This window comes from Protomyctophum bolini (assembly GCF_963924005.1).
Source record: "Protomyctophum bolini genome assembly, chromosome: 13".
Classification (NCBI taxonomy): domain Eukaryota; kingdom Metazoa; phylum Chordata; class Actinopteri; order Myctophiformes; family Myctophidae; genus Protomyctophum; species Protomyctophum bolini.
In genome coordinates, this window is record NC_137874.1 from 43993634 (window position 1) to 44014218 (window position 20585).

Consider the following 20585-nt stretch of genomic DNA (forward strand, 5'->3'; position numbering starts at 1 on the left):
AAAGGCTTCTAAATCCTGATAGTTTTCTGAAAAACCCATGTTTCTATATCAGTGGTGCTCACAGGGTTAAAACCCTATGTTTCTATGTCAGTGGTTCTCACAGGGTTAAAACCCTATGTTTCTATGTCAGTGGTTCTCACAGGGTTAAAACCCTATGTTTCTATGTCAGTGGTGCTCACAGGGTTAAAACCCTATGTTTCTATGTCAGTGGTTCTCACAGGGTTAAAACCCTATGTTTCTATGTCAGTGGTTCTCACAGGGTTAAAACCATATGTTTCTATATCAGTGGTTCTCACAGGGTTAAAACCCTATGTTTCTATATCAGTGGTTCTCACAGGGTTAAACCCTATGTTTCTATGTCAGTGGTTCTCACAGGGTTAAAACCCTATGTTTCTATATCAGTGGTTCTCACAGGGTTAAACCCTATGTTTCTATATCAGTGGTTCTCACAGGGTTAAACCCTATGTTTCTATGTCAGTGGTGCTAAACCTTTTCCATGTCATGGAGCCCTAGAACTATCTCCTTTGGGCCACGGACCCCCATCTGAAAATATGTAGTTCCAGGGACCCCCCCCACCCCCCCACACCCAGAATCCAATAGTTTAGTTAAAAATGTTTGCTCTGAAATATATATTCAATGATTTCCGCCACATTTTAAAGACTCTTCAGACCCACAAGAGCTACGAGCTTGTAGATCTGCAATTTTTCAATGGCTATAAAGTATACAATAATGCTTGAAACACCAACAGAATGGGTTAACCCATTCTGACCGGGAACCCATTTTGGTGTTCTCATCACATTATGCTTTATAGCTATTGAAAAATAGCAGATCTACAAGCTCATAGCGCGCCACCGAGTGGCGCACTATGAGCTTGTAGGTCTGCTATTTTTGAAAAATCGAAGAACGACTGACATTTTTAGAATCTGATCTCAGGTCAGAATGGGTTAATCACTCAGACCAGTGTGTGTCCAGTGGAAACCTCGTATGAATCTGATCTCAGGTCAGAATGGGTTAATAATATGCTGTCGTCGGCCAACACTTGTCTGTATTGAGTTGTGCCTGAAATGTTCTGTAATTATTCTGCAAACTGTTAATCATATTTCTTCAGTCAATCAGTGTAACGTACAGCTGGCTAACTGGACAGTATACAGTAGTATCTCTGGTTGGTTCTGGCTGTGAATGATGAGTCTGTCTGTCTGTCTGTCTGTCTGTCTGTCTGTCTGTCTGTCTGTCTGTCTGTCTGTCTGTCTGTCTGTCTGTCTGTCTGTTGCCCTGTGATGGTTTGTGATAGGTTGTAGTTCTCTGTCAGCCTGCGTCAGGATCTATTTTGGGGTATTGATTCCTATAGTTTTTGGTCCTATCTCCTCCATCATTACGTGTTGTTGTTGTGGCTAGCTGGCTAACTGGAGCTACGTGCAGTACCTCCACCCCCCCCCCCCCCCCCCCGGTGGTCATGGGGTGTGAGTGATGTGATGATGGACTTGTTCTCCGTGGCTGTCGGGTCAACTCCGTCTGAACACTCTGCGTACGGCGGGCGGGCTGACGGACGGACGGACGGAATGACGTGCATTTTAATGGCTATAGACTAGAGTGGTTGGAGTGCTGTGTTGATGCCCGCAGGCAGGGCAGGGAGGACAGGGAGACCGGCAGGGCAGAGAGGCAGAGAGGGCAGGGAGGGAGGCAGGGAGGGAGGGCAGGGAGACAGGCAGGGAGGGCAGGGAGACAGGCAGGGAGGGCAGGGAGACAGGCAGGGAGGGCAGGGAGACAGGCAGGGAGGGCAGGGAGACAGGCAGGGAGGGCAGGGAGACAGGCAGGGCAGAGAGGCAGAGAGGGCAGGGAGGGAGGCAGGGAGGGAGGGAGGGAGGGAGGGCAGGGAGACAGGCAGGGAGGGAGGCAGGCAGGGAGGGCAGGGAGACAGGCAGGGAGGGCAGGGAGACAGGCAGGGCAGGCAGGGAGACAGGCAGGGAGGGAGGCAGGCAGGGAGGGCAGGGAGACAGGCAGGGAGGGCAGGGAGACAGGCAGGGCAGGCAGGGAGACAGGCAGGGAGGGCAGGGAGGGAGGCAGGCAGGGAGGGCAGGGAGACAGGCAGGGAGGGCAGGGAGACAGGCAGGGCAGGCAGGGAGACAGGCAGGCAGGGAGGGCAGGGAGACAGGCAGGGAGGGCAGGGAGACAGGCAGGGAGGGCAGGGAGACAGGCAGGGAGGGCAGGGAGACAGGCAGGGCAGGCAGGGAGACAGGCAGGCAGGGAGGGCAGGGAGACAGGCAGGGAGGGCAGGGAGACAGGCAGGGAGGGCAGGGAGACAGGCAGGGCAGGGAGACAGGCAGGGAGGGCAGGGAGACAGGCAGGGCAGGGAGGGAGACAGGCAGGCAGGGAGGGCAGGGAGACAGGCAGGGAGGGCAGGGAGGGAGGGCAGGGAGGGAGGCAGGGAGGGCAGGGAGACAGGCAGGGAGGGCAGGGAGACAGGCAGGGAGGGCAGGGAGACAGGGAGGGCAGGGAGACAGGCAGGGAGGGCAGGGAGACAGGCAGGGAGGGCAGGGAGACAGGCAGGGCAGGCAGGGAGACAGGCAGGCAGGGAGGGCAGGGAGACAGGCAGGGAGGGCAGGGAGACAGGCAGGGCAGGGAGGGAGACAGGCAGGGAGGGCAGGGAGACAGGCAGGGAGGGCAGGCAGGGAGGGCAGGGAGACAGGCAGGGAGGGCAGGGAGACAGGCAGGGAGGGCAGGGAGGGAGGGCAGGGAGGGAGGCAGGGAGGGAGGGAGGCAGGGAGGGCATGCAGGGAGACAGGCAGGGAGGGCAGGGAGGGAGGGAGGGAGAGCAGGGAGGGAGAGCAGGGCAGGGAGGGCAGGGAGGCAGGGAGGGCAGGGAGGCAGGGCAGGGAGGGCAGGGAGACAGGCAGGGCAGGCAGGGAGGGCAGGGAGGGAGGCAGGGAGGGAGGGAGGGAGAGCAGGCAGGGAGGGAGGGAGGGAGAGCAGGGCAGGGAGGGCAGGGAGACAGGCAGGGCAGGCAGGGAGGGCAGGGAGGCAGGGAGGGCAGGGAGGCAAGTCAGGGAGGGCAGGGAGACAGGCAGGGCAGGCAGGGAGGGCAGGGAGGGAGAGCAGGCAGGGAGGGAGGGAGGGAGAGCAGGGCAGGGAGGGCAGGCAGACAGGCAGGGCAGGCAGGGAGGGCAGGGAGGCAGGGAGGGCAGGGAGGCAGGGCAGGGAGGGCAGGGAGACAGGCAGGGCAGGCAGGGAGGGCAGGGAGGGAGAGCAGGCAGGGAGGGAGGGAGGGAGAGCAGGGCAGGGAGGGCAGGGAGACAGGCAGGGAGGGCAGGGAGGCAGGGAGGGCAGGCAGGGAGGGCAGGGAGGGAGGGAGGGAGGGAGGGAGGGAGAGCAGGGAGACAGACAGGCAGGGCATCAAGGCTGTAGTTTTTGACCACTACTAACGCGGCCGGCTGTAGCCACTAGCCAGTGCCATGTCCGCTCCCTCCCTCCCCCCCACACCCGTGGCGGTGGTGGTGTTTATATGGGCACCACACACACACACACACACACACACACACACACACACACACACACACACACACACACAGAGAGAGAGGGCTTTGGGAGGAGCCAGGCTTTTGTCAGGTTACGTGTGATGATGATGATGAAGATGAAGATGAAGATGATGGCGTGTCCTGGTTTTAGAAGCTATTGTCATCCTTCTACTGCTGCTCCCCCCTCCCCTCCCCTCCAGAGGAGAGGAGAGGAGAGGAGAGGAGAGGAGAGGAGGGGGGGATGGGAGATGGATGGATGGTGCGCACAGGCTCTCTCTCTCTCTCTCCTCAGGCGCTGGTTCTTTCCGTCTCAGCGCTCTGTTAGAATGGATGAGTGTCTTGGCGTGACACACACACACACACACGCACGCACACACACACACACACACACACACACACACACGCACACACATGCACACACATGCACACAGTGTTTTCCTGCTAAGCTGCATATAGCCAGAACCAGCCTATAGCGTTGACGCTAACGGGTGGCGTGACGCTACGACGCTACGACGTCGACAAAAAACACTGAGTCTTCATGTCGTGTGAAAGCCGGGAATCACAGCTTCAAATGGACATATTGGTTGTTCAGTTTGACCCTCCAGTTTAGGAGATATGGCTTATAGAGTATAATGTCTGGCAGGGAAACAGTGAGTTGAGAAAACAGGCTTGAAAAAGGTTCTCTTCTGTGGTCTCTAACATTACACCTAGCTACATGTTTAAGCATTTATTTCATATTTACATGTCTTCTGTGATCTCTAACATTACACCTATAGCTACATGTTTAAGCATTTATTTCATATTTACATGTCTTCTGTGGTCTCTAACATTACACCTAGCTACATGTTTAAGCATTTATTTCATATTTACATGTCTTCTGTGGTCTCTAACATTACACCTATAGCTACATGTTTAAGCATTTATTTCATATCTACATGTCTTCTGTGGTCTCTAACATTACACCTAGCTACATGTTTAAGCATTTATTTCATATTTACATGTCTTCTGTGGTCTCTAACATTACACCTATAGCTACATGTTTAAGCATTTATTTCATATTTACATGTCTTCTGTGGTCTCTAACATTACACCTAGCTACATGTTTAAGCATTTATTTCATATTTACATGTCTTCTGTGGTCTCTAACATTACACCTATAGCTACATGTTTAAGCATTTATTTCATATTTACATGTCTTCTGTGGTCTCTAACATTACACCTAGCTACATGTTTAAGCATTTATTTCATATTTACATGTCTTCTGTGGTCTCTAACATTACACCTATAGCTACATGTTTAAGCATTTATTTCATATTTACATGTCTTCTGTGGTCTCTAACATTACACCTAGCTACATGTTTAAGCATTTATTTCATATTTACATGTCTTCTGTGGACTCTAATAATGACCTTCCCAACAACACAGGCTGAATAGCCGTGTCTCCCCTCTGGAACGGTCCCAGAAACCTTGGGTCTGAGCATTCTGTGGTCGTCGACATCAAATGCATAAAGCACTGTGCTGTAGTTCCCTGTGTCAGTCACTCCCCCCCATATGAAGATGAAAGGGTCGATCAGCACAGCTGTGCGGCTGGTTTCCATGGGGTGAACCTCTAGGGGGCGTTGTCCTCTTCCAGGCGTCTCTGGGGGCAACTCGGTCCAGCATAAGGACAGTGTGTTGAAGACATGCACTGAAATTCAGTCCGACGCTCTGACTCGATAAAGTCTCCTCTAAAGCAGTACACTTTGTGGTCCACTGCTACAGCAGCATCATACTCTGGAAGCCCTTTTAGGTGCACCGTCCAACGAAGCATTTCTCACAGTAGTTTATAGGTTTCTCTCTGTAAAAGAATGCAGTCCTGAATACCTTGAATGAATGACCTGAAGGAACGCAGTCCTACTGTGTGGGTCAGCACTTATATAGGTTAGCGGGCCTACGTGTGACGTAGACATGATGTCAGGCCTACGTGTGACGTAGACATGATGTCACATGTTTGCTGTCCTACAGACGGATACTCCCGTTAAATTAAATACGTTATTTTAACACGCTGCACAAAATAAGTCACTTTGTTTAATGGCACTATCTTTTTTTTGATATTTAGAAATTCAACTAAACTCATGATCAGAGCTTCCGTTGCTCCAGACTGTATGACGGAAGCATTTATATTTTACTCATGATCAGAGCTTCCGTTGCTCCAGACTGTACGACGGAAGCCTTTATATTTTACTCATGATCAGAGCTACCGTTGCTCCAGACTGTACGACGGAAGCATTTATATTATACTCGTGATCAGAGCTTCCGTTGCTCCAGACTGTACGACGGAAGCATTTATATTATACTCGTGATCAGAGCTTCCGTTGCTCCAGACTGTATGACGGAATCATTTATATTTTACTCATGATCAGAGCTTCCGTTGCTCCAGACTGTACGACGGAAGCATTTATATTATACTCATGATCAGAGCTTCCGTTGCTCCAGACTGTATGACGGAAGCATTTATATTTTACTCATGATCAGAGCTTCCGTTGCTCCAGACTGTACGACGGAAGCATTTATATTATACTCATGATCAGAGCTTCCGTTGCTCCAGACTGTATGACGGAAGCATTTATATTTTACTCATGATCAGAGCTTCCGTTGCTCCAGACTGTATGACGGAAGCATTTATATTTTACTCGTGATCAGAGCTTCCGTTTCTCCAGACTGTACGACGGAAGCATTTATATGTTACTCACCTACCCTAGGGGACACACAGAAAGGCCCTTTCACCAACCCCGCCTCGGGTATGGGAACTGATGGAACACGCCCCGAGCACCCACATTGTCCCCGGTGGGAATCGAACCCAGGTCCTTCTAGCTAAATCACTGGTTCTCATGCTTTTTCACGTCAATGTCGACCCCTAGATTATCATGTATTTTTCCTGCTGACCCGGAGAAAACTCTTTTCGGCCGCTTGTATTCGCGACCTTATTCTTTGGGTCATGACCCGCACCTCATGGCCATATGTCATAGGTCATAGGTCATGACCCTCACCTCATCACCATAGGTGAGAGTAGGAAGGCACGGGTGTGATTTTTTTGGCTGCCAGTTCCTATTGGCTGTTGGTATAGTCATGGCTGCCAGTTCCTATTGGCTGTTGGTAGTCATGGCTGCCAGTTCCTATTGGCTGTTGGTAGTCATGGCTGCCAGTTCCTATTGGCTGTTGGTTGTCATGGCTGCCAGTTCCCACCTGATGTTGTGTGGGAGGTCAGACTGATCCAGACCGTACTGAATAACTGCCAGCTTGCATAATGTCTTCAGACTAGGACTCAAGTCTAAGACATACAGGTCACCATTGACTGTGTTGTATGATCTACGTCCTCCAAAGAAGGTGATACGATCTCCCACCATGCAACAGAATACCATGTGCCTCCATGTTGTGTCACAAGTTCTTAAACATGGAACATCCCCTTTGGACTCAACCTTCTTCCAGGTGAACGTCGCTGGACTGAATTTCCACAGATCATTTAAGTCCTGGTTATAGTTCCTTCCACCAAATATGTACAGCTCTCCATTGTAGGTAAAGGCTGAATGATTGTAGCGTCCTTCTGGAAGAGGCTGTGCAGAAGGCGTGTTCATCCATAGGTTGGTCTCTGTGTCAAACACTCTGATGGTGTTGTAGCCCCCAAATACAAACATCTTTGTCCCGATGATGGTGGCAGAGTGACCACATGTAGCATGAGGTGGAGTTCCTCTGGTGTTAATTAAAGCCCAGACCATCGTGGTGGTGTCCAACTTGTAGATGGCATTAGTGCGTCCAGTCAGATTGAATCCCCCATGGATAAACATGACCTTCCCAACAACACAGGCTGAGTGACCCCACCTCCCCTGTGGAACGGTCCCAGAAACCTTGGGTCTGAGCATTCTGTGGTCGTCGACATCAAATGCATAAAGCATCTTGCTGAAGTTCCATGTGTCAGTCAATCCCCCCCAGATGTAGATGAAAGGGTCGATCAGCACAGCTGTGCGGCTGCTGTTCATGGGGTGAACCTCTAGGGGGCGTTGTCCTCTTCTATGTGTCTCTGGGGGAAACTTGGTCCAGCATAAGGACAGTGTATTGAAGACATGCACTTCAGTCCGACGCTCTGACTCGATAAAGTCTCCTCTAAAGCAGTACACTTTGTGGTCCACTGCTACAGCAGCATCATACTCTGGAAGCCCTTTTAGGTGCACCGTCCAACGAAGCATTTCTCACAGTAGTTTATAGGTTTCTCCCGGTAAAAGAATGCAGTCCTGAATACCTTGAATGAATGACTTGAAGGAATGCAGTCCTACTGTGTCGGTCAGCACTTATATAGGCTAGCGGGCCTACGTGTGACGTAGACATGATGTCAGGCCTACGTGTGACGTAGACATGATGTCACATGTTTGCTGTCCTCCTACGGACGGATACTCCCGTTAAATTAAATTATTTTAACACGCTGCACAAAATAAGTCACTTTGTTTAATGGCACTATCTTTTTTTTTCTTTTCCTTTTGATATTTAGAAATTAAACTAAATCGTAATTGTGCATGTCAATGTGAGCTTGTATGGTCGGCTTTTTTTAAATATTGTAGTGTGTGTGTGGGCGTGTGCGTGTGCGTGTGCGTGCACGACTGCCTGTGTGTGTGTGTGCGTGCGTGCGGTCATCTTGTTGACTTTACAGTTATTGATTGGCCACTGTTTGTGGTGTTTGATTGATTGATTGATTGATTACTTTATTTAACAGTTTGTAAAGAGTAAGTTATACAATAATGCTAAAAGGATAACAGCACAAGGGCTTGTCCAATACAAGGACGCATTTATATTTTACTCATGATCAGAGCTTCTGTTGCTCCAGACTGTATGACGGAAGCATTTATATTTTACTCATGATCAGAGCTTCCGTTGCTCCAGACTGTATGACGGAAGAATTTATATTTTACTCGTGATCAGAGCTTCCGTTGCTCCAGACTGTACGACGGAAGCATTTATATTTTACTCATGATCAGAGCTTCCGTTGCTCCAGACTGTACGACGGAAGCATTTATATTTTACTCGTGATCAGAGCTTCCGTTGCTCCAGACTGTATGACGGAAGAATTTATATTTGACTCATGATCAGAGCTTCTGTTGCTCCAGACTGTATGACGGAAGCATTTATATTTAACTCATGATCAGAGCTTCCGTTGCTCCAGACTGTACGACGGAAGCATTTATATTTTACTCATGATCAGAGCTTCCGTTGCTCCAGACTGTACGACGGAAGCATTTATATTTTACTCGTGATCAGAGCTTCCGTTGCTCCAGACTGTACGACGGAAGCATTTATATTTTACTCGTGATCAGAGCTTCCGTTGCTCCAGACTTTTTATGCTTCCAGATTTTAAACATAGTGAGAGTCAACGGTCTAACCCCCCCCCCCCCCCCCCCCCCCCCTCCTGTAATTGGTCGATGTCGACGATGCGATTTAGTCGATTGTTAGGTCATCGTGGCGACGGGCCTAACGATGACGACGATGTCATTTCCTGTTTCCTGTCAGATCCCTGGTGGAGGACGACGACGCCCACATGAAGGTCGCCCTGGGTTACGGCGACATGACCTCCATGACCTCCGTGACCTCCGTGACCTCTGCTCACCTGCACAGCAAGACGGGCACGAGCAACACGCGCTTCTTCACGTCCAACACGCACTCATCCGTGGTTCTACAGGTATACGCGCACGCACACACGCACGCACGCACGCACACACACACACACACACACACACACACACACACACACAGCTCCGTGGTAACTCAGGTAAAGAATGCAGCTCCATTTTAACCCATTCTGACCTGAGATCAGATTCATACGAGGTTTCCACTGACACACACTGGTCTGATTAACCCATTCTGACCTGAGATCAGATTAAAAAAATGTCAGTCGTTCTTCGATTTTTCAAAAATAGCAGACCTACAAGCTCGTAGCGCGCCACTCGGTGGCGCGCTATGAGCTTGTAGGTCTGCTATTTTTCAATAGCTAAAGCGTAACATGATGCTAACACCAAAACGGGTTCCCGTTCAGAATGGGTTAACCGTGTTAGATTCATCAAAAACATCCGTCCTCGGTTCTCGTGACTCACACGACCCTCCTATTACGTGAGGGAGGGGGGGGGGGGGGGGGGCGGGTGGGGAGTTTTTTCAATTACTTTTTTCATTTTCTTTCATTTTATTTTGTGGCGATCAGACTAACTATTATCGGAGCGCGTGAGACCCTCCAGCGTTCCTGTCACTCTCCTCAACTTCTCACGGACATGACTATATTAATTATGATATGATAATGATGACAGGAAATGACTCATGATGTAATGACAGGAAATGACTCATATTATTATAATATCTCTGCTTGCTGTCGGAAAAATAAACACCCGCTAACATCCAAAATGTTCATCTGTCGGGGAAATGAAAACTGTTTTTAAATTCATGTATTACATCAACACCTGGAAACACAGATTCTAACCACTTTGAACCATTATTTTAAACTTTAGTGGTTGAAAACGTTCAAAACAAATAATGATTCTAGGAGCTCACAGCGCTAACCCTCACCCTGCTATAACCACTCCATCTAGGAGCTCACAGCGCTAACCCTCACCCTGCTATAACCACTCCATCTAGGAGCTCACAGCGCTAACCCTCACCCTGCTATAACCACTCCATCTAGGAGCTCACAGCGCTAACCCTCACCCTGCTATAACCACTCCATCTAGGAGCTCACAGCGCTAACCCTCACCCTGCTATAACCACTCCATCTAGGAGCTCACAGCGCTAACCCTCACCCTGCTATAACCACTCCATCTAGGAGCTCACAGCGCTAACCCTCACCCTGCTATAACCACTCCATCTAGGAGCTCACAGCGCTAACCCTCACCCTGCTATAACCACTCCATCTAGGAGCTCACAGCGCTAACCCTCACCCTGCTATAACCACTCCATCTAGGAGCTCACAGCGCTAACCCTCACCCTGCTATAACCACTCCATCTAGGAGCTCACAGCGCTAACCCTCACCCTGCTATAACCACTCCATCTAGGAGCTCACAGCGCTAACCCTCACCCTGATATAACCACTCCATCTAGGAGCTCACAGCGCTAACCCTCACCCTGCTATAACCACTCCATCTAGGAGCTCACAGCGCTAACCCTCACCCTGCTATAACCACTCCATCTAGGAGCTCACAGCGCTAACCCTCACCCTGCTATAACCACTCCATCTAGGAGCTCACAGCGCTAACCCTCACCCTTCTATAACCACTCCATCTAGGAGCTCACAGCGCTAACCCTCACCCTGCTATAACCACTCCATCTAGGAGCTCACAGCGCTAACCCTCACCCTGCTATAACCACTCCATCTAGGAGCTCACAGCGCTAACCCTCACCCTGCTATAACCACTCCATCTAGGAGCTCACAGCGCTAACCCTCACCCTGCTATAACCACTCCATCTAGGAGCTCACAGCGCTAACCCTCACCCTTCTATAACCACTCCATCTAGGAGCTCACAGCGCTAACCCTCACCCTGCTATAACCACTCCATCTAGGAGCTCACAGCGCTAACCCTCACCCTGCTATAACCACTCCATCTAGGAGCTCACAGCGCTAACCCTCACCCTGCTATAACCACTCCATCTAGGAGCTCACAGCGCTAACCCTCACCCTGCTATAACCACTCCATCTAGGAGCTCACAGCGCTAACCCTCACCCTTCTATAACCACTCCATCTAGGAGCTCACAGCGCTAACCCTCACCCTGCTATAACCACTCCATCTAGGAGCTCACAGCGCTAACCCTCACCCTGCTATAACCACTCCATCTAGGAGCTCACAGCGCTAACCCTCACCCTGCTATAACCACTCCATCTAGGAGCTCACAGCGCTAACCCTCACCCTGCTATAACCACTCCAAGGAACAGCACATGTCCGTCCTGACCTACAGGGCATCCGGAAAGGATTCTCACGCCTTCACTTTTACCACATTTTGTTTTGTTACAGCCTCATTTCAAAAGGGATTCAATTTTTTTTTCCCTCATTAATCTACACACTATAGAGCGTCGCAGTCCCTCCCCCACGACGAGTGGCCCAGGAAATGAATCTCAATGCATTTCTCCCATAGGCTTTTCTTAAAGTATTTATTTAAAGACGGTTACGCCGCGGACAAAGCCAACTCGGATCGTGACAAATCATGACAATGAACACAATGTTTTGGGGCCGATCAAATCATTAGAAAGAAGAAAAACAAAACAAATAGTGTTGTCTCCTGCCTTTATTTTCTCCTTTCTAATGATTTGATCGGCCCAAAACATTGTGTTCATTGTCATGATTTGTCACGCTCCGAGTTGTCTTTGTCCGCGGCGTAAACGTCTTTAAATAAATTAAGAAAAGTCTATGGGAGAAATGCATTGCATTTAATTTCCTGGGGCCACTCGTTGCAATTACAGCCTGAAGCCTTTTTGGGAATGATCCTACAAGCTTGGCACACTTGAATTTGGGGTATTTCCCCCCTTCTTCTCTGCAGATCCTCTCAAGCTCTGTCAGGTTAGACGGGGAGCGTCGCTGCACAGATATTTTCAGGTCCTTCCAGAGATGCTCAATAGGGTTCCAGGCTGGGCTCTGGCTGGGCCACTCAAGGACTTTCACAGAGTTGTCCTTAAACCAATCCTTCGTTATCTTAGCCGTGTGCTTGGGGTCGTTGTCCTGTTGGAAGGTGAATCGCTGCTCCATTCATCTCTCCCTCTAACCTGACAAGTCTCCCAGGTCCATCCCCACAGCATCCATCTTTATGCTCTATGGTAACAACAGGTGACGTTAGGACATACCAGTCTGCCGCCTGCTGGCCACACTGAGTAGTGCAGTGTAGGGCTTTGACCAGTTGATGATAGAGGGACTACAGTGTAACATTCTCTCTCTCTCTCTCTCTCTCTCTCTCTGAGGATAGAGAGACTACAGTGTAACATTGTCTCTCTCTCTCTGCCAGGGCTTTGACCAGCTGAGGATCGAGGGTCTTCTCTGTGACGTGACGCTGGTGGCGGGCGACGGAGAGGAGCCGTTCCCCGTCCACAGAGCCATGATGGCGTCCTCCTCTGACTACTTCAAAGCCATGTTCACAGGTCAGTGAGGCCCCTCCCCCTCTGTGAGGTCACAGGTCAGTGAGGCCCCTCCCCCTCTGTGAGGTCACAGGGCTGGGCGACTTTGACGATGGCGAGGGCTGCTATAGTTCCACACTCACTCCAGAGAGCCACTATAGTTCCACACTCACTCCAGAGGGCCACTATAGTTCCACACTCACTCCAGAGGACCACTATAGTTCCACACTCACTCCAGAGGGCCACTATAGTTCCACACTCACTCCAGAGGGCCACTATAGTTCCACACTCACTCCAGAGGGCCACTATAGTTCCACACTCACTCCAGAGGGGCCACTATAGTTCCACACTCACTCCAGAGGGCCACTATAGTTCCACACTCACTCCAGAGGGCCACTATAGTTCCACACTCACTCCAGAGGGTCCACTATAGTTCCACACTCACTCCAGAGGGCCACTATAGTTCCACACTCACTCCAGAGGGCCACTATAGTTCCACACTCACTCCAGAGGGCCACTATAGTTCCACACTCACTCCAGAGGGCCACTATAGTTCCACACTCACTCCAGAGGGCCACTATAGTTCCACACTCACTCCAGAGGGCCACTATAGTTCCACACTCACTCCAGAGGGCCACTATAGTTCCACTCTCACTCCAGAGGGCCACTATAGTTCCACACTCACTCCAGAGGGCCACTATAGTTCCACACTCACTCCAGAGGGCCACTATAGTTCCACACTCACTCCAGAGGGCCACTATAGTTCCACACTCACTCCAGAGGGCCACTATAGTTCCACACTCACTCCAGAGGGCCACTATAGTTCCACACTCACTCCAGAGGGCCACTATAGTTCCACACTCACTCAGATGGCCACTATAGTTCCACACTCACTCCAGAGGGCCACTATAGTTCCACACTCACTCCAGAGGGCCACTATAGTTCCACACTCACTCCAGAGGGCCACTATAGTTCCACACTCACTCCAGAGGGCCACTATAGTTCCACACTCACTCCAGAGGGCCACTATAGTTCCACACTCACTCCAGAGGGCCACTATAGTTCCACACTCACTCCAGAGGGCCACTATAGTTCCACACTCACTCCAGAGGGCCACTATAGTTCCACACTCACTCCAGAGGGCCACTATAGTTCCACACTCACTCCAGAGGGCCACTATAGTTACACTCTCACTCCAGAGGGCCACTATAGTTCCACACTCACTCCAGAGGGCCACTATAGTTCCACACTCACTCCAGAGGGCCACTATAGTTCCACACTCACTCCAGAGGGCCACTATAGTTCCACACTCACTCCAGAGGGCCACTATAGTTCCACACTCACTCCAGAGGGCCACTATAGTTCCACACTCACTCAGAGGGCCACTATATTTACACACTCACTCGGAGGGCCACGTTGCATAATGCGTATACTGTCATAGCAAAACTAGCAGATCTACAAGCTCAAAATGTATCGCAGTGCGATGTGTTTTCAGCTTGTAGATCTGTATACTTTTTAATTTTATGTTGGAATCTTGAAAAGTAAAATTTTTATTTAATCAAATACATTTAGTTGTACTTATTTTAACTTTATGAACTCAATTGCAAATACATAAAATGACATAAAAAAGACAACATTTGAATACTAGTCATTGAGCTGAACATAAATAATATATCAGTAATGTATTGTGATATTAGGTGAAGGGCCGCATGTGGCCCCCGGGGCGCCAGTTGCCCATGCAAGGTTTGGAGTCGAGTCTTTTGATTAAAAAAGTGTTCTTGTAACTTTGAGTTGGATCCCCGGACCGGGTCTTAACAAAGACTGTAAAGAAAAATCACAAAAATCACCCCCTTAGATAGCATTTCTGTAGACTTTTATTTGATACAGACTTATAGCATGTTATGTAGACAGCACTATAATTGCATTGTATGTAGTCATAGCACGTCATAGTACATATGTATAGCATAGTATAGTATATATGTATGGTTTCATTATATAGATATTCCACTGTTACTTTCTTAGCTTACGCATGTTTCTTGATAAATGTTTTTATGTGATGTATTCCCATGCTTTTTTGTTCTTGTTTAATGTAAGTCGCTCTGGATTAAGAGCGTCTGATAAATGCCTAAATTGTAAATTGTAAATTGTAATGGCCACTCAGTCAGCATCAAGGGTTGGATTGGGGGGGGGGGGGGGTCATTATCACTTTGGTTTAAGAGTGTCTGCTAAATGCCTGCACTGTAAATGGTTGTCAGTGACACTCTACTGTCTACTAAAATTTAAGGATAAGGATAAGGAAACATTTATTGTCCATTCCATTTACATAAAATGTAAATGTGTCTTTGGCACACCGGCAGTCAGTTACAACAATAACACATTACAAAAAATACACATTAAAATGCATTCACATTAACACAGCAACAGTAGGCTTTGATTGATTGATTGAAATATTTATTAACAGTTTGCAGAATTACAGTACATTTCAAGCACAAACTCAATACAAAGACTGTTAACTGTGAGTGGTCGACCCAATTAAGCATTACACTTGTTTACAACAGGGTCCACCTTGTTCAATTCATCAAAACAATTAGAGACGTACAAATAGACACTTCTATATACCGTAGTTAAAGAACAGAACAGGAATTCATCATAAAGGAAGCAAAAAGGGAAAATAAACGTATACAGTGAGGGGGAAAGGGGGGGGGGGGGTTCAGTGATCATGAACAGTAGGGGTTAGGTGAACTATTTAAACAATTGTCTTATTTAAAATGTCCACAGCAGTATTGGCACAAACAAAGTCTTGTAACCCTTCGTTTAGCAATTGTCTGCTTGCTTTTTAGTCAACTAGCAATTTCCGTTGCTTAGTTTTATTTATTTATTAGTCATTATTGGTCGCGTTCCTGTTCTCCCTTTAAGCTTCTTCGGTAGTGGGTACTGTATTTATGAGCATTAATTGTCCTGTTTTCTGTTGTGTATTTTATGTTACTGGCAGAGCTGTCACTTATTTTGCCTCTTGTCTTGGCCAGTTCACACTGTGTAAAAGAGACTTCAGTCTCAATGTGGTTTTTACTGGTTAACCCATTCTGAACGGGAACCCATTTTGGTGTTAGCATCATGTTATGCTTTAGCTATTGAAAAATAGCAGATCTACAAGCTCATAGCGCGCCACCGAGTGGCGCGCTACGAGCTTGTAGGTCTGCTATTTTTTGAAAAATCGAAGAACGACTGACATTTTTAGAATCTGATCTCAGGTCAGAATGGGTTAATCAGACCAGTGTGTGTCCAGTGGAAACCTCGTATGAATCTGATCTCAGGTCAGAATGGGTAAAATAAAATATAAACTTCTGTCCGTTGTTCCTGTACAGGGGGGATGAAGGAGCAGGACCTGATGTGCATTAAGCTCCACGGGGTGAACAGAATCGGGCTGAAGAAGATCATAGACTTCATCTACACGGCCAAGCTGTCTCTGAACATGGAGAACCTCCAGGACACGCTGGAGGCCGCCAGCTTCCTGCAGATCCTCCCCGTGCTCGACTTCTGCAAAGTGTTCCTCATCTCCGGGGTGAGATGGAACTCCTTAATAATTATTAACACCCGCATTAATTTCTACTTGCAAAAAATAGATTTCAACCTTACTACTACTTTGTACTACTAGGACTAAGACTAAAAAAAGATGTTAAAAAATAAATAAATAAAAGTTTGATGAAAATTTTATAATAATTATATAATAATATAATAAATTAATAATTTACATTTGGGGGATATCTTTCACAATAATGAAAAAAACATGTTCTAGACATTCTAATGATCACAAAAAAACATATATTACAATTATTTTGCCTACTTTTATTAGAGTCCAAACATTTTTTATTTGTGTGAATTTCAGCCTCTGTGGGGGGTGTTTATATGCAAATATCATGACCAATGGCATTGAAATGGCATTGCAATGAACATCACTGATGACGTTTAGGTGAAAAAAGAACAGAAAAAAATAATAATAATTTAGTAATTGATTAAAATAAAATTGTTGCTAAAAAGCAACGCTGGGTCTTAGAGGGTTAAAGGACAACTTTAGTTTTTTTCAACCAAGGTTCATGTTTTAGGTTGTTATTAGAGAAAGAGTGTTAATTTTTTTTTCATTTGCTGCTTTCTTTCATTTTAGGGATTTTAGCTCTTTTTGACAGGGGGCATTCCAGCATGGGGCTAAATATTATGGTGATTTATTTTTGTATTTACTATAGTCCTAATAAACCCCAGGAAATGATCACAGGATCTACTGAATGTGAATGAGGCCTACTGGGGGCCGATCAAATAATTAGTAAGAAGGAAAACAAAACAATAAGTGTTGTATCCTGCCTTTTTTTCTCTTCTTTCTAATTATTTGATTGGTCCAAAACATTGTGTTTGTTGTCATGATTTGTCACGACTCCAGTTGTCTTTGTCCGCGGCGTATAAACGTCTTTAACCCATTCTGAACGGGAACCCATGTTGGTGTTTGCATCATGTTATGCTTTAGCTATTGAAAAATAGCAGATCTACAAGCTCGTAGCGCGCCACCGAGTGGCGCGCTACGAGCTTGTAGGTCTGCTATTTTTGAAAAATCGAAGAACGACTGACATTTTTAGAATCTGATCTCAGGTCGGAATGGGTTAATCAGACCAGTGTGTGTCCAGTGGAAACCTCGTATGAATCTGATCTCAGGTCAGAATGGGTTAAATAAATACTATTTGAAAAGTCTATGAGGAAAACGGGAACGGGGAATTCACTTCTGGGTCTCACGTCGTCATGAAAGGGGGCGGGACTGCGACGCTCTATAGTCCCGTGACACCCGACACCACTGACCCCCCCCCCCTCCTGTCGGTGTCATTCCCCCTGTCGGCCAGCAGGTGTCGCTGGACAACTGCGTGGAGGTGGGACGCATCGCCAACACCTACAACCTGACGGAGGTGGACAAGTACGTCAACAACTTCATCCTGAAGAACTTCCCGTCTCTGCTCGGGACGGGAGACTTCGTCAAGCTGCCGTTCGAGAGGCTGGCGTTCGTCCTGAGCAGCAACGCTCTGAAGCACTGCACGGAACTGGAGCTGTTCAAGGTTAGTCTGGAAGCTCAGACCGCGTAGACATTAGTCTGCTTTTTTAACAATCGAAGATGTAGTAGAAGATGAAGCCACTACGACCACAATTGTCCCAAGAAACTAGCTAGCCTAGCCACCCAGTCTGCTGCGCTCTGAGAGAACAGAAACTAGCTAGCCTAGCCGCCCAGTCTGCTGCGCTCTGGGAGAACAGAAACTAGCTAGCCTAGCCACGCAGTCTGCTGCGCTCTGGGAGAACAGAAACTAGCTAGCCTAGCCACCCAGTCTGCTGCGCTCTGGGAGAACAGAAACTAGCTAGCCTAGCCACCCAGTCTGCTGCGCTCTGGGAGAACAGAAACTAGCTAGCCTAGCCACCCAGTCTGCTGCGCTCTGGGAGAACAGAAACTAGCTAGCCTAGCCACCCAGTCTGCTGCGCTCTGGGAGAACAGAAACTAGCTAGCCTAGCCACCCAGTCTGCTGCTCTGTAAGAGAACAGAAACTAGCTAGCCTAGCCACGCAGTCTGCTGCGCTCTGGGAGAACAGAAACTAGCTAACCTAGCCACGCAGTCTGCTGCGCTCTGGGAGAACAGAAACTAGCTAGCCTAGCCACGCAGTCTGCTGCGCTCTGGGAGAACAGAAACTAGCTAGCCTAGCCACGCAGTCTGCTGCGCTCTGGGAGAACAGAAACTAGCTAGCCTAGCCACCCAGTCTGCTGCGCTCTGGGAGAACAGAAACTAGCTAGCCTAGCCACCCAGTCTGCTGCGCTCTGGGAGAACAGAAACTAGCTAGCCTAGCCACCCAGTCTGCTGCGCTCTGGGAGAACAGAAACTAGCTAGCCTAGCCACCCAGTCTGCTGCGCTCTGGGAGAACAGAAACTAGCTAGCCTAGCCACGCAGTCTGCTGCGCTCTGGGAGAACAGATTGATTAGGTGTTCCATCGTGCCGGTTTGAGGCTAGAAGGCTGTTTCGACCCATCAGATAACGTGACTTTGTGTTTGTTCCAAACCCTCCTGTACCGAAGGCTGCATGTCGCTGGCTGCGCTACGGCGAGGACGCTAGCGGGGGAGGAGGAGGAGGAGGAGGAGGAGGCGTTGGAGGCGGGGGAGGAGGAGGCGTTGGAGGCGGGGGAGGAGGAGGAGGGGGAGCAGGAGCAGGAGCAGGAGGCGTAGCGGGCAGCGGAGGAGGAGGAGGAGGAGGAGGAGGAGGAGGAGGGCGCATGGAGCACGCGGCGCGCCTCATGAAGAACATCCGCTTCCCGCTGATGAACCCCCAGGAGCTCATCAACCACGTCCAGACGGTGGACTTCATGAGGACGGACAACACGTGTGTCAACCTTCTGCTGGAGGCCTCCAACTACCAGATGATGCCCTACATGCAGGTTAGTAACTACCACTAAACTACCTTCTGCTGGAGGCCTCCAACTACCAGATGATGCCCTACATGCAGGTTAGTAACTACCACTAAACTACCTTCTGCTGGAGGCCTCCAACTACCAGATGATGCCCTACATGCAGGTTAGTAACTACCACTAAACTACCTTCTGCTGGAGGCCTCCAACTACCAGATGATGCCCTACATGCAGGTTAGTAACTACCACTAAACTACCTTCTGCTGGAGGCCTCCAACTACCAGATGATGCCCTACATGCAGGTTAGTAACTACCACTAAACTACCTTCTGCTGGAGGCCTCCAACTACCAGATGATGCCCTACATGCAGGTTAGTAACTACCACTAAACTACCTTCTGCTGGAGGCCTCCAACTACCAGACGGTGGACTTCATGAGGACGGACAACACGTGTGTCAACCTTCTGCTGGAGGCCTCCAACTACCAGATGATGCCCTACATGCAGGTTAGTAACTACCACTAAACTACCTTCTGCTGGAGGCCTCCAACTACCAGATGATGCCCTACATGCAGGTTAGTAACTACCACTAAACTACCAGATGATGTCCTACATGCAGGTTAGTAACTACCACTAAACTACCAGATGATGCCCTACATGCAGGTTAGTAACTACCACTAAACTACCAGATGATGTCCTACATGCAGGTTAGTAACTACCACTAAACTACCAGATGATGCCCTACATGCAGGTTAGTAACTACCACTAAACTACCAGATGATGTCCTACATGCAGGTTAGTAACTACCACTAAACTACCAGATGATGCCCTACATGCAGGTTAGTAACTACCACTAAACTACCAGATGATGCCCTACATGCAGGTTAGTAACTACCACTAAACTACCAGATAATGCCCTACATGCAGGTTTTGGATATTTGAACATTCAGATATTAGCAGATACTGTTATAGATAGATAGTTTGTTATGTTGTTGGTGTCTCATAATCCCATAAATTTAACGGGATTACCGAAAACATTATTAAGGAAATGTTCTTCATGACAAGGCATGAAAATAAAAAAACGTCATTAAACTCGTCTCCCCCCCGTCTCCCCCCCCCCACGCAGCCCGTCATGCAGTCGGAGCGCACGGCCATCCGCTCTGACTCCGCCCACCTCGTTACGCTGGGCGGCGTCCTGCGGCAGCAGCTGGTGGTCAGCAAGGAGCTCCGCCTCTTCGACGAGAAGGCCCACGAGTGGAAGGCTCTGGCGCCGATGGACGCCCCGCGGTACCAGCACGGCATCGCCGTCATCGGGAACTTCCTGTACGTGGTGGGGGGACAGAGTAACTACGACACCAAGGTAGGTCAACTTCCTGTCTGTACGTGGTGGGGGGACAGAGTAACTACGACACCAAGGTAGGTCAACTTCCTGTCTGTACGTGGTGGGGGGACAGAGTAACTACGACACCAAGGTAGGTCAACTTCCTGTCTGTACGTGGTGGGGGGACAGAGTAACTACGACACCAAGGTAGGTCAACTTCCTGTCTG

At 48.7% G+C, this 20585-nt stretch overlaps 2 protein-coding genes across 2 annotated transcripts in view; one reads left to right on the forward strand and one right to left on the reverse strand.

Annotated features, from left to right (window-relative positions):
* klhl13 (kelch-like family member 13) overlaps window positions 1-20585 on the forward strand; it is a 45220-nt gene that overhangs the window by 16939 nt on the left and 7696 nt on the right. The window contains exons 3-9 of the mRNA XM_080779974.1: window positions 9048-9216; window positions 12513-12645; window positions 15987-16183; window positions 17508-17714; window positions 18714-18738; window positions 18898-19070; window positions 20164-20397. Coding sequence (XP_080636100.1) covers window positions 9048-9216; window positions 12513-12645; window positions 15987-16183; window positions 17508-17714; window positions 18714-18738; window positions 18898-19070; window positions 20164-20397 — 1138 coding nt within the window. The remainder of the gene's footprint in view (window positions 1-9047; window positions 9217-12512; window positions 12646-15986; window positions 16184-17507; window positions 17715-18713; window positions 18739-18897; window positions 19071-20163; window positions 20398-20585) is intronic.
* Window positions 6701-7528, reverse strand: LOC308327076 (kelch domain-containing protein 3-like; the record flags this gene model as incomplete). Its single annotated transcript, XM_080780215.1, has 1 exon — window positions 6701-7528. One exon carries the CDS (start codon window positions 7526-7528, stop codon window positions 6701-6703), a length of 828 nt encoding a protein of 275 aa, XP_080636341.1.